Genomic DNA, 18,699 nt, shown 5'->3' with positions numbered 1-18,699 from the left:
GCAATGCTACCAAATACTAATTGAGTGTATATAAACTTCTGACCCACTGGGAATGTGATAAATGAATTACTTCAGCTTTTATTTATTTCTCTCTAATATTGTTCTGACATTACTCATTCTTAAAATAAAGTGGTGATCCTAACTGACCAAAGACAGGGCATTTTTACTAGGATTAAATGTCAGGAATTGTGGAAAACTGAGTTTAAATGTATTTGGCTAAGGTGTATGTAAACTGCCGACTTCAACTGTACACGTGTACAAAACATTAAGTGCATTTGCTGTTTTTCCATGACAGACTGACCATTCAAGTTTCCCGTGTGGATCAAAAATGGTCCACCACCCAAAGGACATCCAGCCAACTTGACACAACTGTGGGAAGCATTGGAGTCAACATGGGCCAGCCTCCTTGTGGAACACTTGACACCTTGTAGTCTATGCCCTGACGAATTGAGGCAGATCTGAGGGCAAATGGGGAGGGGGGGGGGGGGGGGGGGGGGGGGGGCGGGGCAACTCCACATTAGGTGTCCTTAATGTTTTGTATACTGTGTATTTTGCTAATAATAACACACTCAATTGGCATGTAGTGAGTCCTGCATGTCTTGTCAAATCTCCATCACTTAACAAATTCAAGTGTGTGGATCTGCATAGTGCCACGAGCGCACTCTTTTTGCCCACTATTGAGTAATCACCTTTTTATTGTAATGAAGACTTTCTGGATATCCCACTTGATGGGACTGGCTGATCACCCATGAAATCAAAACACAGAAAATAAACAGTGCTTTAATTAAAAATATTTAATGATTTAGCTTTGTGTGATTTTCTCAATTATATTAGTTATTTCTCTATATGGTATGACATGCACTCATACCACAAGATACAGAGTAAAGTGCTGCTGTTCATGTCAAAGTGAAAAAAAAAACAAAAAAAACACTGCAGAACAGCTAGAACCATAGGATAAAAAACAACATTAAAGTCTGTCTGCCAAAATAAATGTAGTCAGGGTTGGATCCCATTAGAAAAAAACACAATATAGGCACCAACAATGCCTAAAGTTTCCTAAGCACACCACTATATATGGCACCTAAACAAGGTAAAGTGTAGTTTTAAATAAGACTGACATCCCCAGCCTCTGTGTAATAAAATACTAAGTATAATTTGATACAGACAAATATTGTATGTCCACACAAGTATATAAAAAAAATCTGTTCCCAAATAAGTCAAAAATGACATGTACAGTATAGCTCAGAGCATCATATTGAATATTTTTCCACAAAAAAGGTGCAGAATTGACTATGAATGGCATGAAGGAGTAAAGAACTGGAGATAAACTATACAGTACATGGTATACATAATAGTATTACTATTGGAGTGAAGCCCCCCCAAAAAAGTCAGGTTATGCATTTCAGCCAAGTCAAAAAGTTGGAAAGTTAATAAGCGTGTAAACAGGTTGATGTGAACACCAGATGAGGCTGGTGGGGGGAGCTATAGGAGGACAGTCTCATTGTAATGGCTGGAATGGAATAAATGGAACAGTCCAACATGTGTTCTCCATATGTTCACCGTTCAATTTATTCCATTCCAGCAATTACAATGAGTCCATCCTGTTATAGCTCCTCCCACCAGCCTCCTCTGGTGTACATGGGAGGACTCACCAAGTCAACTACTGAAATGGCACCCTATTCCGTATATAGTGCTCTGATCAGAAGGGCAATAGTGTGCCATTTGTGACGCAAGCTAGGTGAAAAGGAAAAGAGGACCGAACATGTTGGTGGAACATTTTTCAACAGCTCTTAATTTTTTACTCTTCTTTCTCTAAGAGTTAAGCATTTACAAACCAACCATCACAAGTACAAAAAGTCAATTTCCATCTATATATGGTCCGTTAAGTGTGTGTGTGTGTGTGTGTATGTATGACTCAGCAAAAAAAAGGGTCCTGAAAAAAGGCCGTTATCTTTCAAAGGAAAAAAAATCAAAATAACTTCACAGATCTTCATTGTAAAGGGTTTAAACATTCTTTCCCATGCTTGTTCAATGAACCATAAACAATTAATGAACATGCACCTGTGGAACTGTAGTTAAGACACTAACAGCTTACAGACGGTAGGCAATTAAGGTCAGTTATGAAAACTTAGGACACTAGAGGCCTTTTTACTGTCTCTGAAAAACACCAAAAGAAAGCTGCTCAGGGTCCCTGCTCATCTGCGTGAACATGCTGCAAGGAGGCATGAGGACTGCAGATGTGGCCATGGCAATAAATTGCAATGTCCGTACTGTGAGACGCCTAAGACAGCGCTACAGGGAGACAGGGCGGACAGCTGATCATCCTCACCGTGGCAGACCACGCACAACACCTGCACAGAATCGGTACCTCCGAAGATCAAACCTGCGGGACAGGTACAGGATGGCAACAACTGCCCGAGTTACCCCAGGAACACACAATCCCTCAATCAGTGCTCAGACTGTCCGCAAAAGACAGAGGCTGGACTGAGGGCTTGTATGCCCGTTGTAAGGCAGGTCCTCCCAGACATCACCAGCAACGTCGCCTTTGGGCACAAATCCACCGTCGCTGGACCAGATAGGACTATCAAAAAGTGCTCTTCACTGACGAGTCGCGGTTTTGTCTCACAAGAGGTGATTGTCGGATTCACGCTTATCGTCGACGGAATGAGCGTTACACAGAGGCCTGTACTCTGGAGCGGGATCGAATTGGAGGTGGAGGGTCCGTTGTGGTCTGGGGCGGTGTGTCACAGCATCATCGGACTGAAATTGTTATCATTGCAGGCAATCTCAATGCTGTGCGTTACAGGGAAGACATCCTCCTCCCTCGTGTGGTACCCTTCCTGCAGGCTCATCCTGACATGACCCTCCAGCATGACAATGCCACCAGCCATACTGCTCGTTCTGTGCGTGATTTCCTGCAAAACAGGAATGTCAGTGTTCTGCCATGGCCAGCGAAGAGCCCGGATCTCAATCCCATTGAGCATGTCTTGGACCTGTTGGATCGGAGGGTGAGGGCTAGGGCCATTCCCCCCAGAAATGTCCAGGAACTTACAGGTGCCTTGGTGGAAAAGCGGGGTAACGTCGCACAGCAAGAACTGGCAAATCTGGTGCAGTCCATGAGGAGTAGATGCACTGCAGTACTTAATGCAGCTGGTGGCCACACTAGATACTGACTGTTACTTTTGACCCCCCTCCCCCCTTTGTTCAGGGAAAATTATTAAATTTCTGTGAGTCACATGTCTGTGGAACTTATTCAGTTTGTCTCAGTTGTTGAATCTAATGTACATACAAATATTTACACGTTACGTTTGCTGAAAATAAACACATGACAGTGAGAGGACATTTCTTTTTTTGCTATATACACACACAACCAGTCAAAAGTTTGGACACACCTACTCATTCCAGGGTTTTTACTATTTTCTACATTGTTAGAAGAACAGTGAAGACAAAGCTATGAAATAACACCTGGAATCATGTAACCAGTGTTAAATCAAAATATATTTTATATTTGAGATTCTTCAAAAGGTATCCACCCTTTGTCTTGATGACAGCTTTGCACACTCTTGGCATTCTCTCAACCAGATTCATGAGGTAGTCACTTGGAATGCATTTCAATTAACAGGTGTGCCTTAAGTTAATTTGTGGAATTTCTTTCCTCAATGCATTTGAGCTAAGCAGTTGTGTTGTGACAAGGTAGGGTTGGAATACAGAAGATTTACCAAATAGGGTTAAGACCAAGTCCATATTATGAAAGAACAGCTCAAATAACAAAGAGAAACAACACTTCATCATTACTTTAAGACATGAAGGTCAGTCAATCTGGAAAATTAAGAATTTTGTCTTCAAGTGCAGTCGCAAAGACACATCAACTGTTCAGAGACTGCGTGAATCAGGCCTTCATGGTCAAATTGCTGCAAAGAAACCACTACCCAAAGGACACCAATAAGAAGTGACTTGCTTGGGCCAAGAAACATGAACAATGGACATTAGACCGGGATAAATCTGTTATTTGGTCTGATGAGTCCAAATGTGTGAATTTATGGCACACTTAACCAGCATGGCTACCACAGCATTCTGCAGCGATACGCCATCCCAGCTGGTTGGCACTTAGTGGGACTATCATTTATTTTTCAACAGGACAATGACCCAACACACCTCCAGGCTGTGTAAGGGCTATTTGACCAAGAAAGAGAGTGATGGCGTGCTGCATCAGATGACCTGGCCTCCATAATCACCCGACCTCAACCCAATTGAGATGGTTTAGGATGAGTTGGACCGCAGAGTGAAGGAAAAGCAGCCAACATGTGCTCAGCATATGTGGGAACTCCTTCAAGACTTCTGGAAAAGCATTCCTCGTGAAGTTGGTTGAGAGAACCCCAAGAGTGTGCAAAGCTGTCAAGGCAAAGGGTGGCTACTTTGAAGAATCTCAAATATATTTTGATTTGTTTAACACTTTTTTGGTTATATGATTCCATTTGTGTTATTTCATAGTTGATGTTTTCACTATTATTATACAATGTATAATAATAGTAAAAATAAAGAAAAACCCTTGAATGAGTAGGTCCCCAAAATTTTGACTGGTACTGTATATTTTTTGCAATATCAATATTTTACAGCATCTTCTTACAACAATACTAAAATGTACTGGGGTTATGTCATGTGAGGTTGCCATGCTACAGTACATGCTTCTCCTGTTAAGGATAATAATAGCCTGCATCCCAAATTGCACTCCATTCCATTTTTTTTGGTGTGTATTACGTTTGACCAGGGCCAATGAGGCCCAAAAGTAGTGCACCATATAGGGGATAGGATGTCATTTGGGACACAGGCATAATGACCCGTTTCCGTCATCTAGATGCAGCGTGGTTGGTTCAGACAGCCAGTGTCTGGAGGGAGAGAAGGCGCCTAGGGTGTCGTTTACTAAAACAACAAGCTCTATTATTTATTGTCCAACAACAACAGAAGACAGACGTCAGTCACCAGCTGCATGGTCTGCTGCCATTTTATTTTAGTCCAGGTTCTTCTCAAATGTTGCCATGATGTCACTCTGCATTGTCATGTCAATGACACCAGACATCTGAGGGAGAAAAGGTAAGACGTTTTATTACAGTCTGGATAAAACTACAACAAGGAACAGAAGAATGACCGGCACAATAAAACAAAAAGTGAAGGAAAGGAACGTACAGCCTCTTGTCTGCGTCGCTCCTGTTCTCTCCTGCGGGCCATCTCCCTCTCTCCGTCTACAGAAGTCTGGGTAGTTAAGGGCGGAGGTGGGGTTGAGGCAGCCGCTGGAGGCTCCTCTTTCAGGGGCTCTGGAGCTCTAGGAGGCTGAGGCTCCACGATTGCCTCCGTCGGCATGGGGATCTCTGCTGGCTCTGGTGCCGGAGTTCTACATGGAAGGTGCTCTTGTTCCGCAGCTCTAGGTGGCACTGGTACTGCCACTGGCAACGATACTGGCATGGTTAGGCTGAAAATACAACACTTTTAGCTGGCTCATCAGGTACCACTCACATATTAATAGAGATCTACTTTATTGGAGGAGTTTGGGTGAAGCAGCATTACCTACAAGACACATAACTGATAAGACAAAAACAAATTAAAAATGATTGGCTGGATGAATAAGTACCTGCTCTTCCCTGAAGCCTTCATCTGCATCCTCTTTAGAGTGAGAGCTCTCTCTCTCTCCTCCTTCTCAATGGCTGCCCTGCGGAACTTATCAAAGCTCTCCTTTGAAGACTTCACCGTGGAGGGAGTGGAAATGGCTATCTTCCCCAAACTAGCCCAGGAGTCTGCGTTCTTCAGGACAATATCCTACACAGGATAGTTTCACAAATGAAGTGTCACATTTTTTTGACAAATACAAATGCCTCCGATGGACATGCATACAGTATATTTCAAGTAATTCATTGTGCTAGTGCTATGTTTCAGTTACATTACCTTACCTTTTTGGCAGGTGTGCTTTTTCCATCTGCAGTGGGTTTATTAGCTGGATGAGAGAGGATGGTGTTTCCAACATCAGAGTGTCTGGGATCTGGGGAGGTCCATTAAAAATATGTTTTCATTTGTAATTTATTTGCAGACATTTCCATACACAAAAACGTTTCCACACCCACACACAGTTCTGCTTACAAGGCTGTTTCTGCAGAATCTTGGAGTGGGTCTCCCCCAGTGCTTCAGAGAGCCTCCAGTCATCTTTCACTGGCTGTAATGGGCTGTCTTGTAGAGGGGACAACAGCACTGGGCACGGCTGCTGCTATCGCAAAGTGAGATTTAGAGTATTATACCTCCATTACCACTTCAAGGGCTAAGGCCAATGCTATTTCACACAATCAACCGGCTGTCTCCACCCCTGAAAGATTTGGCCAATGAAAAACACATTTAAATTGCAACACAAAGCACTCTGTAGACTCGTATCGATTCTAATTAAATTACCGTCAAAGAAAATACACCAATCAACTCTTGCAATATTTATAAATGCCAAGAACGGAGACATTTATTTAAAAAGTGTTTTAATCTAACGTCACAATTCATCTATCAACAACAGGAAGATGAGAGCATACCTCATATCTGCTATCAGCAGCCTGTAGTAAAACTGCAGGAGGAGAGGTCAGAGGGGTCAGCAGCGCAGACAGACCTGATAGACAGGAGAAAAACAAAGCAGGGCCTTATTCTCCACACAGACAGACACAAACACTATGGATGAAAGCCGGCAGGCAGGCAGTTGAGGAACAGGATGAGACACGCAGCCAAGGGCTACAGCGATGGAGACATGGCATCTAACACTGTAAACAACGAGGCAAAACAACATCTACAGGCGACACACAGACCTTAGCAGCTATGGGTTGGGAAGCATGCAGCACGCAGTGGAGGGGACATGCTAAAAGCTAGGGGGGATGCTAAGCTGACTGAAGAGCCCTTACCTTCCTGTTGTGCCCTATCAGGTGGCCCAGTTTTCACCTCCTGTGTCTGGGCTAGTGATCGACACCGAGGAGAAGGGAGGAGTGCTAGGGGAGAGGGAGGGGTTTGGCGGGAACAGAGCAGGCTGGAGGGAGGTGCGTGTGTGAGTGCAGCTGTTGTGTTGAGTGGGTCTGTGGGCAGAATAAGAGTGGGGTCACAGGAAGAAGGGGGAGTGAGAGAGGGAGTAGTGGGGCTCTCAGATGGGACCAGCAGGTCCTGCCGTTGTTGGGGCTGACTGTCAGTGAGCTGCAGGGGGGCCACCCTGTTTTTGCGAGGTAGTGGTGCTGCTTTGGCACTTGGTCTTGAAGGCTGCGGAGGCAGGCGGCTGTGTAAGGCTGAGAAGGAAGGAAGAGGGGAGATTCAATAGAAATAGTGAGTAAAGGTTGTAGGCATCTGTCCCTAATCGGACCTCCTGATTAAACTAAAAACGTCACATCCCATGAGACATAGCAACACGGCCCAGCGAAATGACCAGGCAATCCAGCTTTTTCCATCTCTAATCCAAACAATACAAGCTTTTCATTATGTGATTTCCACAAGGGCCTCGGTCCAGTCTTAGACTTTCCATGGGCTTAAAACCTACTGTTTTACAGGGGAAATTGTATTTCCATAGATAGGGCTGACACTACGGATTTGTCAACAACCTTTAAAAATGTAATAACCAAAAGACAGTGTTACAGAACTTGAGTTCCTTGATAGCCAACACTAACACAGAATGTCAAGGCGACAAACGTTTGCTACCTGGGGGAGACGTGAGTAGCTCTAGAGGAGGCAGGTCTTTTGTTACTACTGCTGGGACTAGCGAGGCAGAGGCAGGCGGGGGCTGGCTGGTCTGGAGAGAGGACTCCGACACTGGGTCTTTCTTAGCAGATTTCTTCTTTTTGGAATTCTGTTTGACGGGGGGGGGGGGGCTTACAATTTATAATGAAAACACTGTAGTTCCAAGTATATTAATCCAAATAGAAGGTATAACCCATGTGAACTAGACCACTGGGTTAGAGGAAGTAGGGGCTGTTAGATATTTACCTTGATCTTGAACTTGTGTAGAGTGTCTTTGCATTTCTTTTTCTTCTCAGATTTCTTTACTGAAAGACATGCGCAATAGTAATTCAATTTATCCACAGTTGGATAAATGGAGAATAAATAAAAACATCTTTACTTACCTTTAAATAATACTAAAAACTGTTTGACGATGCGATACAAATTCAAAGAAAAACAATTTAACCGTAAAATGTAAAATTGTCTATCAAAATGTATTTATTTGAAACTCTAGGTGTCGACCACCAAGACACATACATTTAAAATTCTACCCATATGAGGTACAAATGGAACAAACAAAAAAACATTTGCAATGGCTACAAAATGAAGCAGTGTAGGAGAAATCCTACCCCATCAAGCTCTGCATTAGCGTTACAATCTGTCGAGTACTTCACATACAAATCTGATGTACGTGTATTATGCTTATATTGCAAAAACCAAAACCTGAGTACAATCAATTGGTGAACAGAGATGAGTGCCGCTGTCTAAAGTGAGGACCAGCTTTGACTCTGCAACGGTTCAGAGAGTATTGTGGGATTCTGTGTTTTACATTATAGCCATTACCATATATTATTGATTAAATATTATCTGATGTTGGCTGTGTGAATTATCTGCATTTGTGCACTTGAGCATCATCATGAGATTAAACAACTGCTTGCTACATCTACTTGCCTGTTTGTGTGTGAGACAAGAACTGAGTAACATGGTGTGACCTGCATGTTGCAAAACTGTAGATAACAGTCCAGCAGATGCTTTGTCCTTGTGTTTGTATGTAACAATATTGAGCACATGGTGTGACTTGCTGTATCTTACAAAGTTGTGTTTCAGCAGGCATAGGGAGGGGTGGTCATCACGAGGTTTAACTGATATGGAAAAATACTGAACAACACAATAGCAGGAACTGAACAACTGTTATAACTAGGCTGCGATACCAGAACAGTAAGAATCTATACGTCGACGGAGGGAGGACTCCAAGAAGCGCCACGAGGCGGGGACCCGCCTGAGCGCCTGCAATAGGCTGAGCAAGTTTAAACCCCGCCCAGCCTCTACTGTGATAGGCCAACAGACAGGTTGGAACTATGTCCATCACAGTATAAGAACACTGTTTACATACATCCTGTCAGTTCTCTGTTCTGCCCTGCGTGGTATTACAGTGAGCCCATATATACGAAAGTTGCATTTGCCATTTATTTCTTAGCTAATAAAAAATACATAGTATACAATCACTCATTGTTATATTTATCCTGATACCAGATTTGAATTTACGCAACTCTAACAGTATGGAGGGTGAGATAAGAGGGGGGGTTGAAGGGTATTGTAATGCTGTCTGGTACTTCTCGAACCGTATTCATCTGATTTTTGCGATGTTTATAGAAGATGTATAGCGGTAGGAGTGTAAATAAGATCTTTGGCTTATAAATAGCACTTGGCCTGTATGGGCTGTTTTTAAGAACTGGTCCCAATTCTTAATTTACTTCAGATTTGCACGGCAGCAGTCTGGTGCCCGCTGGATTAATGACATTTGGCACAGAAATCTGGCTGGCCTCATTTCAAACAAAGCACCATTTGTTTGCATTAAAACAATAACATACAAATAAATACAGCACTGTAACAATCAAAAGATAGACTTTTGTGACAGTTCACTGCTCTCTGTAGTACAAACGTGAAGTGCACAAATAGATAAATAAAATTAAAAGAATACACCCAATGAACGAACATACAAAAACATGAAACGATAACACACTAATATTTCTTCAAGTATTTTGGTTTTGCCAGCAGATGAAAAGGTTCTGTGCTACAGAGGCTAGAGTCCAGGTGAGTATTTAGCCATATCGTATTCTCTCACTCCATTAGTTTCAAACGAGTGGGGGGAGTGTGCCCTTGCAGGAAAGCAGGGTGGATATGTGTGTGTGTGTGTGTGTGTGGGGGGGGGGGGGGGGGGGGGGGGGGGGGGGTAGTGCTTAGTGCTGAGGAGAACAGCTAACCTGATTCAGAGTCACTGCTATCAGAAGTGCTAGAATCACTACTACTGCTGCTGGAGCGGTCAGAGCCGGAGGAGGAAGAGCTGCTGCTCTCACTGAGACGGGACAGCCGGGCCAAGTCTGGGACAGGAGGAGCTATAGGGGGCTCATCTGGAGGGAAACAGAGGGACAATGGTCACGTGTAGGACAACAGAGAGAAAGACAGAGACGAGCACTGCACAATTGCGTTACTCACTATTGGACAGCAGAGAAAACAGAAGAACCCGTTTCCCCTGGACAACAAGGCCCCTAAGTCAGACATACTGGTCCTTACTACCACAGCTTCAGAGTTCACTTACTTGTTGCCTTTTTCTTCTTGGCCAGTGAGCTCGGCTCGTCGGTAATACTCTGGCGAGATTTCTCTGCATCCTGCTCCTTCACAGTCTGCATCTCTCCTTTGGCTTTCACCAGCTTATTCACTGGAAGAATAGGGGAAATAATGACATTTGAGCCTAGTAAAGTCCTTGGTCAGGAGTACAGAGATACATGTGCAATGACCAACCCGCAAGGAACCAAGAAAGGAAGGTGTGCACTGCAACTACTCACGGTTGGGTTTCTTGGGCCGTTTCCTGAAGCAGGTCGTGACGAAGCTCTCCAGGGCCCTGAGTGTGGAGGGCTTGAGGGTCTCAAAGTCGATCTCTATCTCCTCAGGGTTGGCGTCACGGAGCGAGGCCTCCCTGCCCTGGATGATGTTCACCACCTTGCCCAGCTTGTCCCCCGGCAGTTTGTTGATGTCCAGGCTCAGCTGCCTCTTCTCACCGTACAACATGGGCACCGCTAGCACCTCGTCCTCCTCAGACTCATAGGGCACCACAGGGAGAGCCATCTTCCTCCTCTTGCCGTGCCTTTAGAGAGAGGTAAAAAGACATTCAGGAACACTTTGTAGGCCAATGAAAGTTAGTAAAATAATAACAGGCCACTGGCAACATGAAAGTCAATCCTTTGAATTGGTAAAAAAAAAAAATTGGTTCCACTGGGGAGGGAGATTATAATTTATCATCAACAACGACTTGGTCACTTACACAGATGATGTTCCCTTGTTAATGCACTTCTTCTGTATTTTGGGTTTCCTCAAGTCTTCATGCTTCGGTCTTCTACTCATTTCCTTTTTTCTTCTCTCCTTTGATTTCTCCTTCTTTGGTTTGAGCAGGGGCTCCTGGGTGAGTCTCTGCAGCTGATCGTGCACCGCTTTCAACTGAGGAGAAGAAGAGTGGAGGGGGCATCAGTTAGATACACAGTAGTAGGTAACAGAACAGTGACGTCAGCATGGCCAGGTACAATGACAGCAGCAGGTGACGGCATACCTGTTCCTCTAGCTTAGCCAACCGTAGAGCTCTAGCCTCTTCTTCCTCCTCAGAGTCTGAGGAGGACTCGGACTCTGAGGAGCTCTCGCCGGTACTGCTGCCTGTGCTGGAGCTCTCAGGCCCATCTCCTCTCCCTTTGTCCCTGTGGTGACCGTGGTGTCCTGGCCCACCCGCCCTCCTCACCGGCTCATCTGGAAGCTTGAGCCAGCGCTCCTCAAACACATCCTGGTGGGTAGGGCCACAATTAATCTAGTCAAACATTCTCACCAACCATCCATCTTCATATTTAGGGACGCAAACTGGTGACTTTTGTTTTGCACTGTAACATATGAAAACTGCGTGTGAAGTGCAAGAAAATGTGCTCATTTTCAGAGTAGTGTTGTCCTAAAACCAACATTTGACTAATGAAGCGATATCACAATACAGAGTAGTATCGTGATACCACAGGGATTCATTCATGTCTGCACACCCCAGCCCGCCATCACACAATTACATTTTAAAACTGGAGATGCGCAGAAACAGAGGACAGAGAGAAGCAGGCGTGAGCAATGGTTGGTAGGTGATGCAGCTGGCTGATCACAGCGGTCACACGTGACATTGGATAGAGCACATATCTAACATCACGGTCTGAATTCGCGCGCAACCCCCCCCCCCCCCTTCAGATCTACACGATTTACGTGGCTGGCCCATTTTAAGATCAAATGCATGCCTGCATATTGTAATATCGCTATTGCATTGCAATTCATTTAGACAACTTCTACAGACAAGACTGGTTGAAAACACGGGCAATCATACCTGGAGTTTTCTTGCCATAATAACAACCTCATGGGTGGGTGGGTTGTATTTGTAACAGTTGGAGAACATGAGTCTGAAATCAGCAGCAAAATCCTGGGCATCCATGTATTCACGTTCAACCATTTTTTTCTGTGAAAAAACACGTACGTCTTCAGCATCATCACAAATACTGTCATCTTCAATAGTGAGAGAGAACAAGAGACAAGATATTGATTGGCCAATGTAACCCTGGCAGATACTAAGTGGCCTCTCTCGTTCAACACAGGTTTAGTGTAACACGGCCATCTAACCCGTATGGTGCCAAGGTCCATGGGCTGCATGATGACGTTATGGTAGTCGTGTAGACCCAGGGCCTCCGTATCCACCGGCTTGTAGAAGGGCCAGGTGTAGGCCGCATGCCTCTTGGTGAACATCTCCTTCAGGATGCAGTTACAGAAGCGGAGCTGATCCGAGAGCTTACTATTCTGTCTCTGGTGGTAATCAGGCAGGTCTTTCCTGGGGGGTTTGATGGGCCGACCACTGCCCCGCCTGGAGAACAGCTTACAGGGCGTCGAGCCGTCGACGACAGGGGACGACTCGCAGCTGGTGATGGGAGAAGAGGCTGTCGGCGTGGTGGCGCCTGCTTTTCTCTTCACACCCTTCTCGATCTGAAACCATGTGAACACAACAGAGAAGGGTAGAAATGCATTCACAAAATACAGACTAAACCGTTTGCACAAACTTCAAAAAGGTGATGGGTCATGTTTAAGTATTATAGAAGTTAAATCTCCGCTGTTGAAATAAAAATGTTAGTCTAAAAGAAATGTGAGATCATGTATACATAATTTTTATAGTGGAGCTCTAGTATATAAATTGCCTGGCTGGGCTGATGAGACAGTGGATTGTGCAGTCAGATGGAACAGAGTAAACAGGCATTTTAATGTCATAGATTTAGCAGGTGGTAACTTGTGGAATAGACACCGGCTGGAAAGCGGTTTTAACCAAATTGGCATTGAGAATTAGAACCACCCGTTGTATAAAATATATAATGTACATATAGTGAGGTAATTGTGAAGAGGTACTGACTTTGGCTGCTATCTGAGAGGAGAGCTGGGCAGCAGGGGGGATGGTGTGGTGGGCCTCAAGAGGGATGACCGTCACCGTCTGCTGGAACACCACCTCAGACACAGGGGACTGGGGCCTCAGCTTTACCATACCTACAAAGAGGACATTAAGAAGTCAGAATGTAGACATTGGAATACATGAAAGATAGTACGGTTGCATCCCAAATGGCAACCTATTCCCTTTTATAGTACACTACTTTTGACCAAAGCCCAACAGCCCTGGTCAAAAGTAGTGCACAATAAAAGTGAATAGGGTGCCACCCATTTGGGAAGCATACAATGCTTGTGTAAGCCGCTGGAGAGGCTGTGTAGCTTACCAGCAGAGGACTTCCTCCCACCCTTCACTGGGGTCTTGGTTGTGATGGCAGATATCTCAGTCTCCTCCGGGGGAATCTCAGCCACTCTCTGTAGGAAGATCTTCTCCAAGGCCTGGGCCATCAGAACTATGTCATCTCCAGGCTGAAAACATGTTGAATAACAATTATTGAGCATTCACTGAATGGGAGAGTATGTAGGCCGACACTATGTGTGTGGTGAGTGAATACAATATGATTATGACATTTCAAAAAAAAAAAAATTCTTTACCCGATTATATACATAGCAGTTTGTGAACAGTTTGTTGAAGTCTTCTATGCATTCCATCGCTTTCCAGTAATAATTATTCTGAAGACGCTTCTTGATGGTGCTCAAGTCCATTGGCGTCTTGATAATTGTATAGTAATCCTAAAAACAGAAAAAAGAACGGAAAAAATCATTCATAAGAGGTCGTGATGGCTGTGCATGGAGGAAATTTAAAAAATGACCAAGTACTAAAATGAAAAACATTTGATAATTACATTTCAGTAACTTAGCAGATGCGCTTATCAGCTAGCAACTTATAGTCAGCGCATTCAACTTAGTTAAGTAGGGAAAAACCCCATATCAGACATTGCAAGTAACAAAAAGTGAGAGACTCACTGGAATGTGCAGTCCGACAGCATCCACAGGCATCCTGAAAGGCCAGGAGAAGTTGTGTCTCCACAGGACCTTGACCACCACCATCTCCAGGTACTGCAGCTGGTTTGTGATGCGGCCGGGCTTCTTGGGATTGTTGAACTCCGGGGGAGGAGGGTTCACGCCTCCCACCATGGACATTGGGGGACATACAGCGTCTGTCATTGTGGTGCAGTCCAAAGGTCGGTAGACACGGGGTAGGAGTTCAGAGCGGCACTTGTTTCCTGTAGCTCAGCTCTCACACATATTCCTCCAAGACCACTGAAAGAGAGGGGTGGTTTTCAGCACGGATGTGTTTTTTTTCCTCCCTGCACTAGATAACTGCACAATTGTGTGACAAAAAAAATGTTGTCACACTGCCATGCGAGCTGCTGAATTGACTGTTTAATTAGCACAGGAAGGCTTTTGCCCTGAAAGTCCAATAGGTTAGTGGTTTTCAAACCTCTCCTCTGGGACCCCCACCCGTTCCATGCATTTGATCTATTCCAGAGCTAGCTCACCTGATTCAACTAATTATCAAGCCCTTGAGTAGGTGAAACAGGCAAGCTAGTTCAGAGCTCAAACAAAATTGTCTAGGGATCCCCAAGGAAAGTTGAGAACCGCTGCAATAGGTAATCTAGTCACTGCCATATCATACACAGTGTGTGTCCATAGACCGAAACTAATCTGCCTTTTTGGTACTATTTTGTGCAGGGGACGAAAAGAAAAAAAAAAACATAAATAACATTACAAACAAGGGGTTTTGATAAATAAAATTCAGAGCAAAACACAACTACAAAAAGCAACCAATTTAAAGCTGCAATGTGTCACCTTTTGGACAATCCAACCAAATTCACATATAAAAGGTGTGTTGTAGATCCATCATGATCATTGAAAGCAAGTCTAAGGAGCAGTAGATCTGGTCTATGAGCGCTATTTCAATGCTTCCTTTTGGTTTAGTACACCAGCGGTTTCGACAGTACAATGACTCTCTACACTACACTTGCTGGTTTTGTCACAAACTGAAATTAGGCCAAATTTTAGCAACCAGGAAATGGCGGAGCCATTTCTGCATCTGGCATCTTTAACCCTATGCAATTCAGAACTGCTGGTTTCTACTGCCATCTACTGGAACTATGCATTGTTGGCCACAGTCAACATTACAATTCTGGTGTCCAATGTGGCATCTGAAGCACCAAACTCGCTTACCTCATATCTGTCAGAGGAACATGGCTTGAAAAACAAGACCGGAAATAATTTGACCAATTCTCTGCAAAGCACCTCTGTGAGCTGCGCTTTCCTCGCTACCATCAACTAAAACAGTTAAATTAGTTTTATGAAAAGTATGATTGTATTAATTGACACTACAAAGCATGCGAACTGATGAACTAAATAAAATATCAAAATATCAATGTTTTCAGTCAAACATTTTTGCAATTAGTTACACTCAAGAAGCAACTTTCTAGGCATCAACCCATGAAAAAGCATTAGGCCTATTTTCTCTTCAGTGTCCCAAAAGTAGAAAATAGTCACTAAGTTCAAGGTTTTGCTTCACAGTGCCAACATTATATTCCAGGACAATCGCTACTACATCTTTTTATGATGGGTCAACCCCTTGGTATTCCATTCAAAACAGCTTCATAAAATACCTAAATACATAAGAAATTACTTCCATAACATATGAACAAACTACATGGTCCATAATAAGGTAAACTATAGGCGCCATCTCGCTGGGAAATGCCCAGTCAGTAAAAGACAAGGTTTCTGGCGTAGGCTGAGGACCTTTACTGTAACTTAAAGCAGTGAAATTCAAACTAGGTGATAGCTCACAAACACAAAAAAAATTGTGCTGGCACAGATGGATGCCTTTGTCACCTACTTAACCCATCAAGAATTCTGCTATCTTCAAAGTGCGTATTCAATTAGCTTGGACTTTTGCCGATACCCAATCAAAGAATTTACATTACAAGTTATATTGATCTTCTAGGCAGTTTATTTTCATTAAATACATTGGATTGTTACAGAGAAACCATCATTTGTCCTCCCAAGTACAACATACAAAACCTGTATCAACAAAGAAAATAAACACTCATAACAAAACTCAAATCAGTTTCCAATTAACTTTACATAATCTAAGAGGTAGTATCTTATTTAAAAAAATATACACGACACTAATACTTAACAAAACATTTGAGGTGTGAAAGTCAAGGACTTAATGGAAAGAAAAATAATGTCATAATTGTTTTATTTACTAGAACCTAACGTTACACATTAATGGGTGTATTACATGTGATGGATGGTATGGGTGCGTGTCATTATTAAAAGCTGTTGTTTACTCGGTCCGTGCTATCCGGGATACTTTGAGACGTCCCTAACCACTGAAGTTGCAATGTACAATGGTTTAAGGTAAGGTTATGGTTGGAAAGTACCTGGTGCCAGATGAGGAAAGTATTATCATTCGAAATATTGCACTATATTCACTAGCAGCACAATATCACCAAGTAAAATTCAGAGTAAGTCCTTCACTTAGCGAATGAAGGTAATTCTGACTGTGTTAACAAAGGTAAGGGTATGGACGTCCCAAGGATCCCAGATAATAGGACCGAGAAACAATGCGTCACTGCCATTTCTGACTGCCGATTGCCTGCCCTCTACTGGTAGACATGATAGTAACTAGTTAGCTGGTATCGTTAGCCATCAAACTAGAAGGGGGGGTAATTTAATACAAATATAGCTAGTAGGCTACAACAATGATGATCAGACCAGTTAACGTTAGTAACTAGCAATTAACAATCGTTAGTTCTGTTAGTTCGTTTGCGCCCATCGTCGGTCAACTCCACGTTGAATGCATCACTCAAGCGTAGTCGACCAAAATGTGGTGTCCAGTAGCGCGTGAACTAGAGAATGTTAGCCTAGATTAGCAAGATAGCTGACGCGGAATTCGTACCAAAACACGAACGCTTTTCCCAGCCAACATCAAATTCTACATTAGGGCTCTACCGTTTATGTTTGAATCCTAAACCTAGTTCAGATTATTGTACCGCATGTGACACAAGCTAACCTTAGCAATAACAGTATACAGTAACGTTAGTAGCTAACGTTAGTGAAACATGTTAGCTAGCTAGTTTGACGGAACAAATGGTGACAGGAAACGGATCTGTCTAAAGGCCACCACACAAAAAGTAGGTCAACCTCTCAAATGAAACAGCTCTCCCCGCCACACACACAAGCCTTCCGTTTCAACGTTATGAGATACAATAAAGTAACCAGCTGATTAAATGCAATGTGTTGGATATCGAGCCCTGAACTCTTTACACATTTACCTCTCCGTCTCTGGCACAAGATTGTATTTACTGCCGAACTGAGACAGACGCTCTTTGCCGACCGTGTTCTGCTGGAAGGATGCCCAATGAGACTTTCGCAGATGATGCGGTGGATAAAAACGGTGCTATTTTTTGCCTTTTAACGAATAAAAACACAATACAAGGTTTAAACAATATTAAGTACGTTGAAAACCAGTCTTCAATGGCGGACGTCTCTATGGGCAACCGCCTCATATTTATACACTTCAGTCCAGAAGTCGATCGGTGATTGGTCAAACCAGTTCACGTGCTACATTCAGTTCTTGATTTATTCTATAGCGTGGGACAGGATTTAGTTTTACTTAAACACAAATATCCTACTAACATCAAACATCGGTTCACCGTAAGCTCACCGACATTCACGTCCTTTTTTCAATGTAGTAACCTAGATAGTTTGACAGCTACAGAGGCATTCGTTTAAAAAAAAATCACGGGTAACCCAGGGTATTTTTCAAAATGCAACACAACTGGTCAAACCACATCACATGACCATTCTAGAACCTTCGGTTGATGTGTGAGTAGGACATGTCCTCTAAACAATCAATTTCTTTCGAACATTATACAAAAATGCGTTTCTAATCCCTGTTTCATCGATATGGTGCCCGTCCTAAAGAAAGCGTTCAGCTGAGAAACATGTTGGAAAAGCTTTTCGAGTGGGGTTAGGGAATTCCGTCAAAATACGCATGCGTACTCTTTGGCTCTGCGATTGGCTCAACAATTGGAGTTTAACGGACGTCATGTCTAGCCATGTTGTTAGCCCAGCTGACACATAATTGATTTGAGCTCAGTGGTAAAATGCTGTCAAAGAGTTGATGATTTACTACATTCCAAACTTCTCTGATACTTTGTCGTCGTGGGAGGGATATGGTAAACTAGCCGCTAAACTTGAGTGGCAGTCTGTTTGTGCTATCATTCATCATATGCCATTTTTTTTTTTAATGTATTTATTTCACCTTTATTTAACGAGGTAGGCAAGTTGAGAACAAGTTCCCATTTACAATTGCGACCTGGCCAATATAAAGCAAAGCAGTTCGACACAGTTCGACACATACAACAACACAGTAAAACAAACATACAGTCAATAATACAGTAGAAAAATAAGTCTATATTCAATGTGAGCAAATGAGGTGAGATAAGGGAGGTAAAG

General features: G+C 43.3%; 1 protein-coding gene across 2 annotated transcripts; it reads right to left on the bottom strand.

The window, feature by feature from the left end:
- Positions 1-775: 775 nt before the first annotated feature.
- Positions 776-18,238, bottom strand: LOC139406730 (bromodomain testis-specific protein-like). 2 transcript variants are annotated; one of them, XM_071149701.1, is made up of 22 exons: positions 17,514-18,238; positions 14,176-14,472; positions 13,804-13,941; positions 13,536-13,677; positions 13,181-13,311; positions 12,406-12,762; positions 12,116-12,244; positions 11,321-11,545; positions 11,039-11,211; positions 10,563-10,861; positions 10,316-10,435; positions 9,981-10,127; positions 7,984-8,042; positions 7,699-7,846; positions 6,921-7,292; positions 6,561-6,634; positions 6,130-6,253; positions 5,943-6,031; positions 5,627-5,811; positions 5,185-5,467; positions 2,352-5,077; positions 776-2,315 (listed from the first exon to the last, which is right to left on the bottom strand). In XM_071149701.1, exons 2-21 carry the CDS (start codon positions 14,374-14,376, stop codon positions 5,009-5,011), a joined length of 3,465 nt encoding a protein of 1,154 aa, XP_071005802.1. In that variant the 5' UTR covers positions 14,377-14,472; positions 17,514-18,238; the 3' UTR covers positions 776-2,315; positions 2,352-5,008. The 2 variants fall into 2 exon arrangements, with proteins under 2 accessions (XP_071005802.1, XP_071005803.1); XM_071149702.1 differs by having other exon boundaries at positions 6,130-6,250.
- Positions 18,239-18,699: the final 461 nt, after the last annotated feature.

The sequence above is a fragment of the Oncorhynchus clarkii genome, chromosome 4, assembly GCF_045791955.1.
Source record: "Oncorhynchus clarkii lewisi isolate Uvic-CL-2024 chromosome 4, UVic_Ocla_1.0, whole genome shotgun sequence".
Classification (NCBI taxonomy): domain Eukaryota; kingdom Metazoa; phylum Chordata; class Actinopteri; order Salmoniformes; family Salmonidae; genus Oncorhynchus; species Oncorhynchus clarkii.
This window is presented reverse-complemented; position numbering and strand designations above follow the sequence as displayed.

Bases quoted from the DNA above. Each gene is read 5' to 3' on its own strand.
- LOC139406730 (XM_071149701.1), bottom strand. From the start codon at position 14,376: ATGACAGACGCTGTATGTCCCCCAATGTCCATGGTGGGAGGCGTGAAC. The intron at 12,245-12,405 runs GTTAGATGGCCG...GTTTTTTCACAG, and splicing joins TGGACCTTGGCACCATACGG to AAAAAAATGGTTGAACGTGA. The intron at 5,468-5,626 runs GTACTTATTCAT...TTGTATTTTCAG, and splicing joins AAGGCTTCAGGGAAGAGCAG to CCTAACCATGCCAGTATCGT.